The sequence below is a fragment of the Vicia villosa genome, unplaced genomic scaffold (assembly GCF_029867415.1).
Source record: "Vicia villosa cultivar HV-30 ecotype Madison, WI unplaced genomic scaffold, Vvil1.0 ctg.000045F_1_1_1, whole genome shotgun sequence".
Lineage (NCBI taxonomy): Eukaryota > Viridiplantae > Streptophyta > Magnoliopsida > Fabales > Fabaceae > Vicia > Vicia villosa.
Window position 1 is genome coordinate 1324836 of NW_026704977.1, and position 15167 is coordinate 1340002.

At 32.0% G+C, this 15167-nt stretch overlaps 2 protein-coding genes across 2 annotated transcripts; one reads left to right on the forward strand and one right to left on the reverse strand.

Moving 5' to 3' along the window:
- Positions 1 to 296: 296 nt before the first annotated feature.
- Positions 297 to 9330, forward strand: LOC131622874 (receptor-like protein EIX1). The gene is made up of 3 exons (XM_058893893.1): positions 297 to 1860; positions 1933 to 3593; positions 9271 to 9330. Exons 1-3 carry the CDS (start codon positions 297 to 299, stop codon positions 9328 to 9330), a joined length of 3285 nt encoding a protein of 1094 aa, XP_058749876.1.
- Positions 4872 to 7732, reverse strand: LOC131622919 (very-long-chain aldehyde decarbonylase CER1-like). The gene is made up of 9 exons (XM_058893929.1): positions 7361 to 7732; positions 7018 to 7250; positions 6711 to 6930; positions 6241 to 6616; positions 6039 to 6146; positions 5752 to 5949; positions 5577 to 5672; positions 5329 to 5502; positions 4872 to 5204 (listed from the first exon to the last, which is right to left on the reverse strand). Exons 1-9 carry the CDS (start codon positions 7633 to 7635, stop codon positions 5019 to 5021), a joined length of 1866 nt encoding a protein of 621 aa, XP_058749912.1. The 5' UTR covers positions 7636 to 7732; the 3' UTR covers positions 4872 to 5018.
- Positions 9331 to 15167: the final 5837 nt, after the last annotated feature.

Below are 15167 nucleotides of genomic sequence, written 5' to 3' on the forward strand. Positions count from 1 at the left end.
ATGAAGACAAATATTGCATATATTCTCAAGTTATTTGGAGCATCCTTTGCTGTTATGCAGTTGTTTGTGAATGGAGATGTTGATTGCTTAGAGAATGAGAGACTATTATTAAAAAAAAAAAATAACGTTAATAATGCATCCGTGATGATGATATGCGTTTTTCTATATTATCCAAATGAGAAAATTTCGCACAGAATAAGTTTCACTCACACTCAAGTCTTTCCAATTTGTCTTACTCTTTTCATTCTTCCTAATTTTCTATTCATATTTTGTTTCCGAATGTGTTAATTAATAACATGTTGAGGTTTTATCACTTGGCCAAAGCAAAAATGAAAATGATGAACACTAGTATTGCATGTATTCTCAAGTTAGTTGGAGCAATCTTTGTTGCGTTGCAAATGGCGGACCTTCTTTTCTCCAACTATTGGGGTGTTGTAGCTGCAAAACATGTTGGCTGCATGAAGAATGAGAGACATGCTCTCCTTCAGTTGAAGGCCAGCCCTGTGTTGGATGACACTTCCAGTTCCAGCTTGTTGACTACATGGGATAGTAAGAGTGATGGTTGCTGTGCATGGGAAGGGATCGGTTGTAACAATCAAACTGCCCACGTTGAATTGCTTGATCTAAGTCGTCTTCAGATTGGTCGTTTTCCAGGCGAGATCAACTCATCTTTGATTGAGTTGAGACATTTAAAATATTTCAACATTAGTGGGAATCAATTTTCAAACAGCATTTTTTCGGAATTGTGTGGTTCTCTTATCAATTTGAGATTCCTTGACCTTAGTGCTTCATTTCATGGGGGAATAATTCAAAATGATCTCGCTCATCTTTCACACTTGCAATATCTTGATCTTTCAGATAATAACCTCGAGGGTACAATTCCTCATCAACTTGGAAGCCTTTCAAATTTACAAGAGCTTTATCTTGGGTACAATGACGGACTCAAATTTGATGACATGAATAATCCTGTTGGAGGTCAATGGCTTTCTAATCTCACTCTTTTAACCCATCTTGACTTGAGTAGAACCCGCAGTCTCAATTATTCTTATCACTGGCTGCAAGTTATTTCTAAGCTTTCTAAAATACAAGAACTGAGGCTATCTTCTTGTGGCCTTTCAGATCTTTACCTTCGCTCTATGTCCGGTTCACTATTGAATTTTTCTACTACACTTGCAATCCTTGATCTTTCATACAATGTCTTCTCATCATCTAAAATATTTGAATATGTGTTTAATGCCACATCTAGCTTAATTGAGCTTGATCTTAGCTATAACAAATTCAAAGGCGCCATTGTATATGATTTTGGTAACATCAAAAGCCCTCTAGAACATCTTGACTTGTCCGGAAATGAACTAAAAGGTGGAGTTCTAGAATCTATTAGACATATATGTACGTTACAATCGTTGAATCTTGATAATAACTATTTGAATGATGACATTTCAACTATTCTACACAAATTGTCTGGTTGTGCGAGATACTCACTGCAACATTTGGGTTTAAGTTTAGGCCAAATTAGTGGAACATTGTCCGATCTTTCAATATTCCCATCTTTAATAACAATCAACCTTTCAAATAATATGTTAATAGGGAAGATGCCATATGGAATTCCAAAATCATTGGAGTCTTTGATATTTCAGTCAAACTCTTTAGAAGGTGGAATTCCAAAATCATTTGGTAACCTATGTTCATTAAGAACGCTAGATTTGTCGAGAAACAAGCTGAGTGAAGATCTTTCAATGATACTTCATAATTTATCTTTTGGGTGTGCCAAAGACTCACTGCAAGAATTAAACTTGGCAAGGAACCAAATTATAGGGGCGATACCAGATATGTCGATGTTCTCATCTTTAAGAACTCTGCTCCTATCCAACAATTCATTAAATGGAAGGATACTAAAAAATTCAACATTCCCCTATCATTTAGAGAGTCTATACTTGGATTCTAATAACTTGGAAGGTGTGATAACCGACTCTCATTTCGGAAACATGTCCATGTTAAAGGAATTATACTTGAATGACAACTCACTGTCTCTTAAATTCCATGAAAATATGGTGCCAGCTTTTCAATTGACTACCGTAGTTTTAAGGTCATGTAATTTAGGGCCGAGTTTTCCAAAATGGTTGCAGGGTCAAAAATATCTTCAAAAATTGGACATTTCTAATGCTGGAATCTCGGTTGTAGTTCCAGCGTGGTTCTGGACTCAAATAAAACATTTAAGCTTGATGAATATTTCATACAATAATCTCATGGGCACAATTCCGAATTTGCCAATTAGATTTTCTGAAGATTGTCAAGTAATTCTGGAATCTAATCAATTTGAAGGTTCAATCCCAATATTCTTTCGCAGTGCATCATTGCTCCGGTTGTCAAAAAATAAATTTTCAGCAACTCCCTTGTTCTTATGTGCTAACACTACATCGGATAAATTGCAGATATTAGACCTATCAAAGAATCAATTATCAGGGCAACTTCCTGATTGCTGGAGTCATTTTAAATCATTGGTATTTCTAGATTTGAGGGACAATACTCTCTCAGGGAAAGTTCCATCCTCATTGGGTTCATTAGTTGAACTTAATGTATTAATATTGCGAAACAACAGCTTCACTGGGAAGTTGCCTTTCTCCTTGAAAAGTTGCACAGGACTAATCATGCTAGATGTTGGAAGTAATAAATTCTCAGGACGAATACCGTGTTGGTTTGGACAAGAGTTGCAAATGTTAAGCTTACGAAGGAACCAATTCTATGGAAGTCTTCCACGGTGTCTTTGTTACTTAACAAAAATTCAGCTGTTGGATCTTTCGGAAAACAATCTATCAGGACGAGTTTTCAAATGCTTGAAGAATTTTACTGCAATGTCTCGAAATTTTTCCTCAGCTACAGTTCCAACATTACTTTTCGTTCACTTTACTATAAATGGACTTATAGATGGCACTGGAACATATGATTTGATTCCTCTGTTGATGTGGAAAGGGGAAGAACGGTCGTTCAAGAATAATAAGCTCATTTTAAGAAGCATTGATCTTTCAAGCAATCAATTGATAGGAGACATTCCAGAAGAAATAGGAAACTTGAAAGATTTGGTGTCATTGAATTTATCTAGCAACAATTTGACAGGAGAAATTACTTCGAAGATTGGAAAGTTAACATCACTTGAATTTCTTGACTTGTCAAGAAACAATTTCTATGGTTTAATTCCTTCTTCTCTAACTCAAATTGATCGTCTGACCATGCTGGATCTGTTGGATAACAACTTGTCCGGAAGAATTCCAATCAGCACGCAATTGCAGAGTTTCGATGCATCAAGTTATGAGGGAAATGTTGATCTTTGTGGGAAGCCACTTGATAAAAAATGTCCCGGGGATAAAGAAATTGCGCCTCAGAAACCTGAAATATATGAAGAAAGTGAACCAGAAGATAAAAAACGAATTTATTTGAGTGTGGGATTGGGATTTATCACAGGATTTTGGGGACTTTGGGGATCATTGTTTCTCATCAGGATTTGGAGACATAAATATGTGTTGTTCTTGAACAACATAGTTGACACAATGTATGTGTTTATGGTGCTGAATGGAATTAAATTCAAAGGTGGCTTAGTGCTTTGCAGGTAACCTGTTCCTTTTCCGTCTTTCACGCTAGCTTAAATATATTATATTAAAAGGATGAAAATTCACGCTAGCTTATTATAATTTCCACAGGAAAAGTTTTTCTAAGCATCTTCAATAGAATCATGAGCGACTTTGTTGAAGAAAGGTAGCAGAACAAGTAACTGCTTTGTCAGAGAAAAATAAAATGGTTCAAAGTTCTCTGTCATATATGTTGTGAGATTAGTATTGTTGTTGTCAAAGAGAAAAAAAAAACATGTTTTATAATCTTGTTTGTTGAGATGTTGTAATGATTGCACTCTTAGTCCTTCTTCAGTTTTCCAATATTGTTGTGTTAAAGTTATTGTAAAAATAATATGATTGTTGTGAATCACCATTTTATGTTTGTGTTTCTTGACACAACTATTATTATGAAGTATGAATAAGAAATGAAATAAAGTTGATTATAAGTAAATAATGTGATATATTTGATTACAACTAACTATTTTTATGGTAACTGAAACAGGAAAGATGCATTATGCTCACTGATGACATCATAGAAACTAAACATGCATTCTCATAACCCTATTTTAACTTCACCTATTAAAGGTATTCAATTCGAAGGTAATTAAGCCTAGTTTCAAAAGAATCAATAATCACTCGAATCACTTGTGACAACATACAAAAATACATAATTTTCAATTCCAAAACACTCCTAAACATCCCAATTTCATTCATAGTCATTCCAATGAACTAAGAAATCATTCTAATAATGATATTAACTTGTGCACAATTTCAAAGATATTATTTTTTCAATTGGTTTTTAACTCGTGCCCAACACATCAAAAATCACAATCATCTATGTTCTAACATTCATTATCATCATCATCATTCATTGACCAACAGTTTTCTTATTCTAGGACATGCAAGGCCTTAATCAAACCCTACCTAGAATAAAAATTTAAAAGGAAAACACATCTTAAAAATTTGTGATGACGATGCTAATTTCTCCATTTGCACTTTGAAATCTTCATCTCACCTTGATTCATCAGATTTTAGAAAAGCATTATGTCTCTAATGTTGAATCATCACAGAAATGTTATCGGAATCAAATCCAAAATTTCACATAGAATATCCTTAAAATCTAATCACTAACAATAAAAACCTATCAGAGTATAAAGAACAACGTAATTAAGAGACACAAGATGTACCAAGCTGAAAGTACTAAAATAACAACGGATATAAACAGAATAATCACACTACAGTGAAATCTCAAACTTGCAACCTTCTTTAACATACATTTCTAGTAATCTCAATACATTTTGAAGTTTTAAGTAGCATACATGGACATCTAGGAATTATTAAAAACTATAGCGACACTAATGTAAAAACAAACTTTATTAACTCAAACTTGAGGAAAATCTGTCGATAACCCGACTAATTAGTCACACATGGTTTGTGAGCATATATCTTTAGAGGTTGAAAACCATGGCGAATAGTTGCTTCCCATACTTTCTTAGTGTCAAGTATAGTTTCACCATACTCATCAACATTCCATCCTTCTAAAGCATGAATTATTCCAGCAATACGCCATGCACTCATAACTCTTCTTGGTAGCCAATTCTGTCACACATATGAATACAATAACTAATTAGTCTCAAAATTTATATGGAAATAGAAGACAAACAGACAATAAATTTTATTTATAATAAATATTGAAGCTTTTAAGAATATGCTATTTACATACCTCACACGAGTGCGAATTCATGAATGTATTAGGAGTTATCATTGATGGTGTGTAATGGTAGAAACAACTTTCTCGCATATAATTTGGAGGGAAATGCGAAAAGGGTATGAATAAAGATCCTTCAGGTGCTTCCATTTGCTCGTCTTCATCCCATTCATCTCCAACTAACCATATCTATTAACAGTAATATAATTAGTTATTAAAATTGTCACCATTTTTAAAATATAAGACAATATTAGATCAACCACCTTTGGAGTATTGATTGGTGAGATATACAAATTTTCTTTTGACTTGATGACCCTTTTCTCAAGCTCTTCAAACTCATCCTTATATAATACACCTACCTGCTTACAACTTATAAATATATTATGAGAATAACTTCAAATTTTACAAATAGTATTTACTAATTTTAAATCTCTATACCTTTATATTTTTTGTGCATAGAGCATTAGCAATGGCAAACACAACCTTATTGAACTTTCCTCTAAGAAGCACTTTATTTGTTCCTTTTGGAATGTTGTTGAGCACAATAGCAGCAACTAGGCTACTCCCATCTACAACATTTATCTTTAGTTCTGGGAATCTTCCAATATAGAGTTCACAGTGCGTATTAAGAAGTTTCTGTATTAAGATGATTTTGAAACAGTAATTAGTGTTACTTTAATTAATATTAATTATAATAAATCAATAGAAAAAGTTTGAGTAATTACCTGATTAAAAAGTCCTAGACTTACCACCTTTGCTCCATTTAACTCAGCCTCCATAATTGCGTTTTCAATCAAGTTGTTCAATGTTTTGCTATGCTCTTTGGCGAAATACTAGAAAGCATAAAATCATAAATCATTTCTCAGAGTTGGATTAAAGTGAAAAATCTAAAGTGAGTGGAAAAAGTATTTTAAGAAATGATCCTACTTGTGTTTGATATCTTGGTATAAGCCAACAATGTAACTTAAGATCGTTGAAGGTGTTGCTTTCTATAACAATTGCGCGCCCGCAGATCCAAGTGATAAGCATAGAGAACATTGTAAAAGGCCACATCAAATGTAGATACCATTTAGATGTTTGAGGGTTAGAGGCTAAGGAAGAAAATCCCAAACGCAATTGATAGATCGAATCAAATGAAGTTAAATGTGTTAAGTGCACAACATCTGGTGACTCCTTTGGTCTCTTCAAACATTTTTCATACATAGTATCTGTGGACGTATCCACTGTGCCATAAATGTAGTCGTAAATCGGCATGAAGAGTGAGTAATTTGTCCTGAATTTCGTGTGATGCAGTGAGTGAAACCTGTGAAAATTATTACCAAGGTTATGAACTTTGCACTGTAAAGATAAGAAATAATGAATTTTATTACCAACAAATAGAAACATTATAAACTTACGATGGTGTGTATGAGAGATACTTGAAAAGAGGAAAGAAGGACAAGAGTTTCTTAGGAAAGAACTCAAAGTTGCAATGACCCATATTGTTCATGAAATCAATGTAAAATATATAACCATATACTGCAGCTAGAGAAGATTTTTTCATGAACAATGTTGTAAAGATTGGGATAAGAAAAAGTGCAAAATATGCCAACATCTCAGCAAATGGATGTGCCACAGCTGCCATCATCAACAAGAACAACAAAAATTACCACCAAATTTATAAAATTAAGAATTTAAAAATGAAGAGAAAAAAAAAGTTCATACAAGTGATAGGTTCTGTAACAATTGAAGAATGATGATGAGAATGATAACGAGAATAAAGATAGTGATGATGAAGTGCTCTATGAAGCCAGTAATATAAGAACTCTACTGGACCAGCATGCAATATTGCTGTGAGAATCACACCATCTGTTCTCCACCAAGGTAAATTTGAAGCCATGGGAAATGTCATGTATGTTATATAAAATAACAGTGCAGTGAGTAATATTTGATCGTCCCTGAAAAATGTTACGCAATCAAAAATACTAATTATTGATTAGATCAAATCGTTAAAACAAATTTTTAATTTAATAATTTAATATCATAATTTCGGAATTAATTAATTAACCAATTGGTTTCTCTGTCAACTTGTTCAAATTCGATCCCTTTGTCAACAATTCGGCCTTTGCCTTTAGCGGTTTGGTAGCGTGAGACAGAAATCCAAATCTGGTTGTGTAGCATTCTGATGAGTATAAAAGGGAGTACAAGATAGTACATTGGGTCGCATTTAGTCCATATGAGAGTGTACATGCTATGTGCAATCCATGGAGTTAGAATCACAAACTTGAAGTCCCCAAGAGGTTTCCATGGCCAGTTTGTAAGGATACCTGGTTTGGAAGCCATGTTATGAATTTGTGATGATTAGATATTGTTACATGCAAAGCTATTTATAGAGTGGTTGGATTTGGAAAATTAATTGTTCACCTAAGTGGATTTGTATAGATATGAGATTGATAGTAGTACTGTATAATAATACTGTTGATTGAGAGCAACGTTCATAAATATTGTCTTGCTAGCTGGTGGCATTTTGAGTCATTAGACTGATCATTTTCTCATCATACAAGATTTTCAGTTATTTACCCGTCTTGTGTTATGTGTAGGCACACTTTTTTATAAAACGTAATTTACTCTCGCTACTCTACTTTGTATTAACAAAAGTTAGCCTATCTTTAGCAACATACGGTCTGTTGTATTAATTTATTTGAATTTAGTTTATGTGATAAGTTTTGTGATATTGTTTGAAAGAGTTTATAAAAACAATATATAATATTATTAATAAATTTTTTTGAGTTCATATTTATTAGTTTTTAAAGATAATTTATGAAACAATAAAGCACAAGTAATTTAAATTTATTTATTTATTTAGAAAAAAAACTTATGCAACCTTTTTCATGGGTGTTTATTTTGATAAGTATTTATGTTATAAACTTTAAATAAGTTGTTTATTCAAACAGATCTTTAGTGGGTTGCCATGCTTCTCAGAAAAAGTAGGTATTGTTATAAACTTAATTGAAACCGAATGGAATCGAGGCTAGAATCGTGAACGAAATCACTTTCCTTATAGTATTTCAAGCACTCCCGATTTGTCTTGGAGTTTCTACGCAGGAATACCCAGGATAATTCAGCCTTCTCGAGTTTGCGCAAGACCGGCGAAAACTCGAATGTAGCGAAGAGTGCTCTGGAATTATTCTAGAGGATTTGCAATTTTTCTGTGTTAGAATTATGAATCCGAAATTATGCTTTTATAGGTCATGCTGATATTGTTTCATAAGGTAGCGACCCTTGGTGAAACAATTTCTTTTCCAAGAGTTATGACTTTTGGCCCACATCATGGTTCACCAACAGTTGCAACATTCTATGAAGAGTTACCACTCTTCGAATTCAAAATTCAAATCATAACATATTTTCCTTGTCATTTTGGAACATAATCATATTATTATTTATCATTAATAATTTGCAACAATCCCCCACTTGTTCTAATAATGACAAGTCTAATTCCAAAATATAGAAAGCAAAAGAGTGTTAATACAGTTAAGTATCTTTCGATTTGAACTTAACCTTAGTAAAGACAACGCAAAGCCTAATCGGAACGTTAGGTAGCTATGCTTTGAACCGTTATCCCATGTGATCAGACCGGCGTTACTATACACACACTCTTTAAAGGTTCTTCGCCTACATATCTCGCCTAGCACTATTTATGGCCATGTGCTTTTCCTGTTTTCATGAATTTTCCATGAGAGAAACTCCAACTCTCACTTTAAGACGGCACCATCTTGAAATTCATATAGGTGAAGTTCAGTTTGTATCTATTTCTTGAGATACATATCCTCCTCGATATAGAACTTCATTAAGAGTTTCTAAAAAAACTCAACCCTCAATTATGTAATAGTCAACATTGTCACAAAATGTTGCACCATCTTCCAAATCAACGACTTATTGTTACCCATTGAATCTTAGGTTAAGATGTGTTAACTTCAGATTGGGTTGCTATCATTGTTGGAACACTTATTCAAGGAGTTTCAACCTCACACCTTTTGAGATTGTCTTTACTAAATCCCCGACCAGTGGTTTAGTAAATGAATCATTCACTACTAAAAAATTCGCTTTTAGTGACCGATTTAGTGACCAAAAAATTTTTGTCACTGTAGTGACCGAATTAGCCACCAAAATTTTATATTCATGAGAAAATTTTAAGAGGTCACTAAATCGGTCACTAAAATAAATCAGCCACCGATTTAGAGACCAATATTTTGTGACCGAAATTTTGGTCACTATAGTGACCGAATTAGCCACCAAAATTTGATATTCATGAGCCAATTTTAAGTGGTCACTAAATCGGTCACAAAAAATATTTTTATATACAATTTAATTTTTATATATAAATTAGAGACCGAAATTTCGGTCACTAATATTTTTTGTTTTCTTTTTCTATTTTTAATCCTCTTTATTATTTTACTATTTCCTTTCCATTTTTTTAAAGATTTTAATTCTCTTTCAAATTTAAATTTTTGCTAAAATTTTCATGTTTTTATTGTTTTAACATATAATATATTTATAAAAAACTATATGTATATATGTTTAAATATAAAATATAACAATAGTTATTAAGTGGTGTAGTGGCAAGTTGTTAATAAAATACACAGAGGTCACAAGTTCGATTCCTAGGTATCACAATTTTTAATTTTATTTTATGAAAAAGAACACTGAATTCGGTCACAAATTCGGTCTCTAAATTTCGGTCACTAAATTCGTCGCAAAAGCTTAGCGACTAGCACTTTTTCAACCGAAAAGTAATGGTCGCTAAATCGGTCACTAAACGTTTTAGTGACCGATTTTTAAGCTTTTTCGGTCTCTAATTCGGTCACTAAAAGCGAATTTTCTAGTAGTGATTCAAATTATAGATCGATCGTATAAATGTGAATGAAATGATTACATCTTTAATCAATTTTCTCACAAAAGAATGTCTAAGGCCTCAGTGCCCAGACTTTTTATTTTACACTTATCTGAATTCTCTTGCTAAATTGGCTTGACTATCACATTGTGTTAACACCTTTGAAACTTGTCTTTAGCCAAAGGTACTTCCAACAGAAGGTCCCTAAACCATTCAACTTCTTTGGCCAATGGAGAGAGATCCACACACTATGGCTCCATGGTCAAGAGAGTCTTGCATCTTTATTTATTGCTCTTCCAAGAAATCTCACCCCAACTAGTGTACATATCCACTTAGTTGTAAATATATGAACTCCAACACTCGATATCCAACTTATATTAGTATATCCTTCTACTATGGTAGGAAACCTACCATAATGGAGGTCAAGATTTTGTTTTGAAAGATAATCAAAATCCTTGTGATTTCCTTGGAATGCTCACCATTTGGATTGCTAGTAAATCTACTCATTTACTATTTGCAACTGCTATATTGCATATAGTACATTGCATTAGAAAACCAATTTCACTTGTGTATTCTAATATAGCCATAACTCTTCCATCATCATTTTGACACTAAGATCAAATTTAATATTCACTTTCTTGAAACGTGACTGTTTGAACTTATCAAGAACTTTATCAACAAAGTGTATTTGACTAAGTTCACAACCCCCACTATTTTCTCATTACTTTGATCCCCAAAGAGTGTTAACTAGTCCAAGATCTTTCATCTTGAATGTGGAAGTTTTCTCAATATAATGCATTTGACTATATTTTTAACCCCCACTCTTTCGCTTTACTTTGATCGAAAGGAGTGTCCATTATTTCAAGATTTTTCATCTTGAATGTGGAAGCTAGAAACCTCTTTGTTTTTAAAGTTCCATTCATCTTGTTGATAATGATCAACATATAATCAACATGGAGACAAGAAAATATCACAAAATTCTTACACAACTTTGTGTACAAACACTTATCACAATAATTAGATGAAAAGGTTTTTAGATAATCATGCATGATGATGCAAGAAGGTTTTTAGATGAAGTGAGAGATTAAATTATGAGCAATTTAAAATAAATAGTATGAATTGCAATGAGTACCTTAGTTATGTTCACTTCTCTCAAATCTTCTCTTGAATTTCTATGTTCAACCTTCTTGATCAACCACATCATTGATGTACATGACACTTTAGATCCTTTTCTTATTTGATAACCTTTGTCTTCATCAAAACTAAATATAAGATGTATTCTTCACAATCTCCCCCTTTTTGATGATGACAAACTCTTTGAATTCTTGGTTTGATAATATTGAAAATTCTCCCCCTAATTTGTGTGGTTCCTCCTTAATCGGAGAATCTTACAATGACAAAGTCAAACTTTTAATGTCATTGTTTCAGTGCTTGTTTTAATCCATACAAGGATTTAACAAGCTTGTACACTATTTGTTCATTAACAGAAAGTATATAACCTTCTGATTTCTACATGTAAATCTCCTCATCGAGATCTCCATTTTAGAAATATCATTTTGACATCCTTTTGATGAACTATAAGTTTATGCAAAAACTAATGCAAACAATACTTTAATTGTTGCCGTTCTTTCTACTAGTGCATATGTGTTTAAGTAATTAACACATTCCTTTTGTCTAAACACTTGGCTATTAACCTAGACTTGTAGGTATTTAGTGTACCATCTTTATGGTACTTCCTTCTAAACACTCACTTGCATCCAACCAAGTATGGTTTGATATTTTTGAATCCATCTCGTCTTGGATATCATCCTTCCAAAAAGAGGATTCCATTGAATTTACTGCTTCATTATAAATTTTAGGACCATCTTCCACATGAAGAATAATAGGAATTTTACGAACAAAACTCTCACTATTTCTTTCTACACAAGAGAAATAAGTTGAAAATTGATTTTGTTCGATACTAGATCCTTAGCATTTCGGACTCTCTAGCTTATCCGTAGTTCGGGATATGTTTCAACAATCCGTGGAGAACCTTCCTCACGACTTTATTTGTGGAAATCTCAAACCACCAAGCATGTTGAATTCTCATTTTCAATAGACCAATATTTAGAATACATATACAGAGTAATCCACTAAATTTATAAAATACATATACACTGTAACCCATTAAATTTATAAAACTGTAATTACTAAAAAATAGTTACAATACCATTCTATTTTTCTGTAATACCATTTATATTACACTATAGCAATTACATATTAGTCTTTTAATATTAAGGATACATCTAACAATGATCAATGCAAGTTAATTATAATTTTTCATTCATGTCAAATGATAAAACATATAAATTCATAGAATTTTATAAATATAGAAATACATATGGCATATCCTGGTTATATACTGATACGATGCTATTCGAAAATTAAAGTGGCCATATTGAAAGTTAACCAAACCAAGATATACACACAACAAATTGAAAAGTAACATCATTGATTAGAAAGAATAATTTATTCAAATACAATAAGTTAACACTATTTTAAAAATGACCATAACATTTTACGTATACTTTATTTGGCAATTGAAACTTTAATAAGATTATAATAATAAAGCATGTAATACCACAAAATTTCAATAACATATTTAGCACTGCACTTTTTTATTGTACCCTTCGAAACGTTACATTGCAGTAAAATACGAAACCAGTTCATATGATGCGTCGCGTTCATTCATTACCGTTAACCAATCTATATCCATGTTCTTGAAAGAAAAAATAAGAACTATAATATTTTATTGTTGTGCAACTATCATTACTATCATAGTTATAATTATTATAATATATTAGTACATCAATGTCACATTTTTAATATGAAACAAACGAAAAACGTAAACACAGATGCAACAATTATATATGTTTAGGGAGTAAATGGAACCAACACAGTATTATCAATTCTAATTTAAAATATATTATTACCAGAAAACATAATATTGATAAATCTCGCTCTATTATCAATTAGAAGTTTTTATAAAAAAAATAACAAGAACGTACCCGAATTCATGATGTATATTCTTCTTGTGCTTAGAATATGTATGACACAATAGTTCATCTTTTAATGCTTGAAACGGAAGCCTCGGTTGCCATTATACAAAATACTATAAGATTGTTATAAACTTAATTGAAACCGAATGGAATCGAGGCTAGAATCGTGAACGAAATCACTTTCCTTATAGTATTTCAAGCACTCCCGATTTGTCTTGGAGTTTCTACGCAGGAATACCCAGGATAATTCAGCCTTCTCGAGTTTGCGCAAGACCGGCGAAAACTCGAATGTAGCGAAGAGTGCTCTGGAATTATTCTAGAGGATTTGCAATTTTTCTGTGTTAGAATTATGAATCCGAAATTATGCTTTTATAGGCCATGCTGATATTGTTTCACAAGGTAGCGACCCTTGGTGAAACAATTTCTTTTCCAAGAGTTATGACTTTTGGCCCACAGCATGGTTCACCAACAGTTGCAACATTCTATGAAGAGTTACCACTCTTCGAATTCAAAATTCAAATCATAACATATTTTCCTTGTCATTTTGGAACATAATCATATTATTAATTATCATTAATAATTTGCAACAGGTATATGGATGGAAAAACGGATTTCATTTGTCAGACAATACTCATTTTGCTTGCATTTATTTGCAGGAAAGATTAAGGTTTTATTTCCGTACTCTTTGTCTGTCTTTCATTGCTATATTTTTTGTGGGTTTTTACAAATGCAAACATTATCATAATTTTTTTAAAATAGTTTTATGGCTAAAAGGATGTCGTTCCCACGGACCCACTCTGCCCCGCGTTTTGTTTTTTTGGGATGGGGCAAAGTTTTATGCCAACGCTCTACACAATATCCATCTTGCTCCGCCCTATTTTGTTACGGATTTTTGCAAGACAAATCTAAATAGAAATGACATGTTTGTTTTGCAAGTTCTAAATAAATGTAACTTCAGTTCAAATGTGACTTTTTAATGTGACCTTAATATTTTTTCAAGCATACACTTAATACTTTTTTTAAATCTAAATTAAAATAGCTTATAGTAAAATCTGTCTTAAGAAATCTCAAGATTTCGTCAATTTTCATTCTATCCTAAACACAGGGTGTTTAAGAAATTTTTGTGAAGAGTTTTGAATATGTTATATGGATCAGAATCCTTTTCATTTTTCTGTCTTTCTCTATTTTCTCCATTATTATATTTTGTATGTAAATTACTCATATTTTTATGACATATGACATTTATTTCACATTTATTTAATTTTATATACATTTATACATAATAGTATAGTGATAGAGTGTTTCATTTCTTTTAGTAAATATAGAGTATCCTACTCATGTTATACATGTGAGCATTTGGACGTGAGACGTGAGGCCTACTTAGGGTAGAAACGCAAGTCACTTTGTCTTGGAACATATGTATTTCTTAGAGTTCGACAATGATCATAGTAATTTGAATAATGTGTTGAACAAAATCAAGATAGATGTTTTCTTATCCACCAATTTATTTGAAGACATATGCATTTTAATTTTCAAAATTTTAAAATTTTCATGCTCCAAATATATTCCTAAAATCCAATTGAATTGCTCTTAAATATTGAATTAAGTGCAACACAAATAATGTCTAGAGGATGCCGACACTCTTTTATGAAATATTTTGCCAATTATTTAATAGATATTATATATTTATATATTTTACTTAAAATTTATTTATATATTTTACTAAAAGATATATAAAAGGAGTGATGTACTCCCTCCGTTTTTTATTATAAGTCGTTTTGGAAAAAATATTTGTATTTAAATATAAGTCACTTTACAATTCCAATGAATAATTAATGCTACTTTTCCTATTATATCCTTAAATATTTATTATTCTCTCTCATTTCAATTATATAAATTTATCTTCCATATGTCATTAATGAAGGATAATTTTGTAAAAACCTTCA

What these genes read in the sequence shown, in the direction of transcription:
- LOC131622874 (XM_058893893.1), top strand. Translation starts at nt 297, where the DNA reads ATGTTGAGGTTTTATCACTTGGCCAAAGCAAAAATGAAAATGATGAAC. An exon ending in CTCATCTTTAAGAACTCTGC is followed by an intron (nt 1,861 to 1,932) that starts TCCTATCCAACA and finishes TAGAGAGTCTAT; the next exon opens with ACTTGGATTCTAATAACTTG. An exon ending in TTAAATTCAAAGGTGGCTTA is followed by an intron (nt 3,594 to 9,270) that starts GTGCTTTGCAGG and finishes TGTTAACTTCAG; the next exon opens with ATTGGGTTGCTATCATTGTT.
- LOC131622919 (XM_058893929.1), bottom strand. Translation starts at nt 7,635, where the DNA reads ATGGCTTCCAAACCAGGTATCCTTACAAACTGGCCATGGAAACCTCTT. An exon ending in TATGCACAAAAAATATAAAG is followed by an intron (nt 5,673 to 5,751) that starts GTATAGAGATTT and finishes AGTTGTAAGCAG; the next exon opens with GTAGGTGTATTATATAAGGA. An exon ending in CACCAATCAATACTCCAAAG is followed by an intron (nt 5,503 to 5,576) that starts GTGGTTGATCTA and finishes TACTGTTAATAG; the next exon opens with ATATGGTTAGTTGGAGATGA.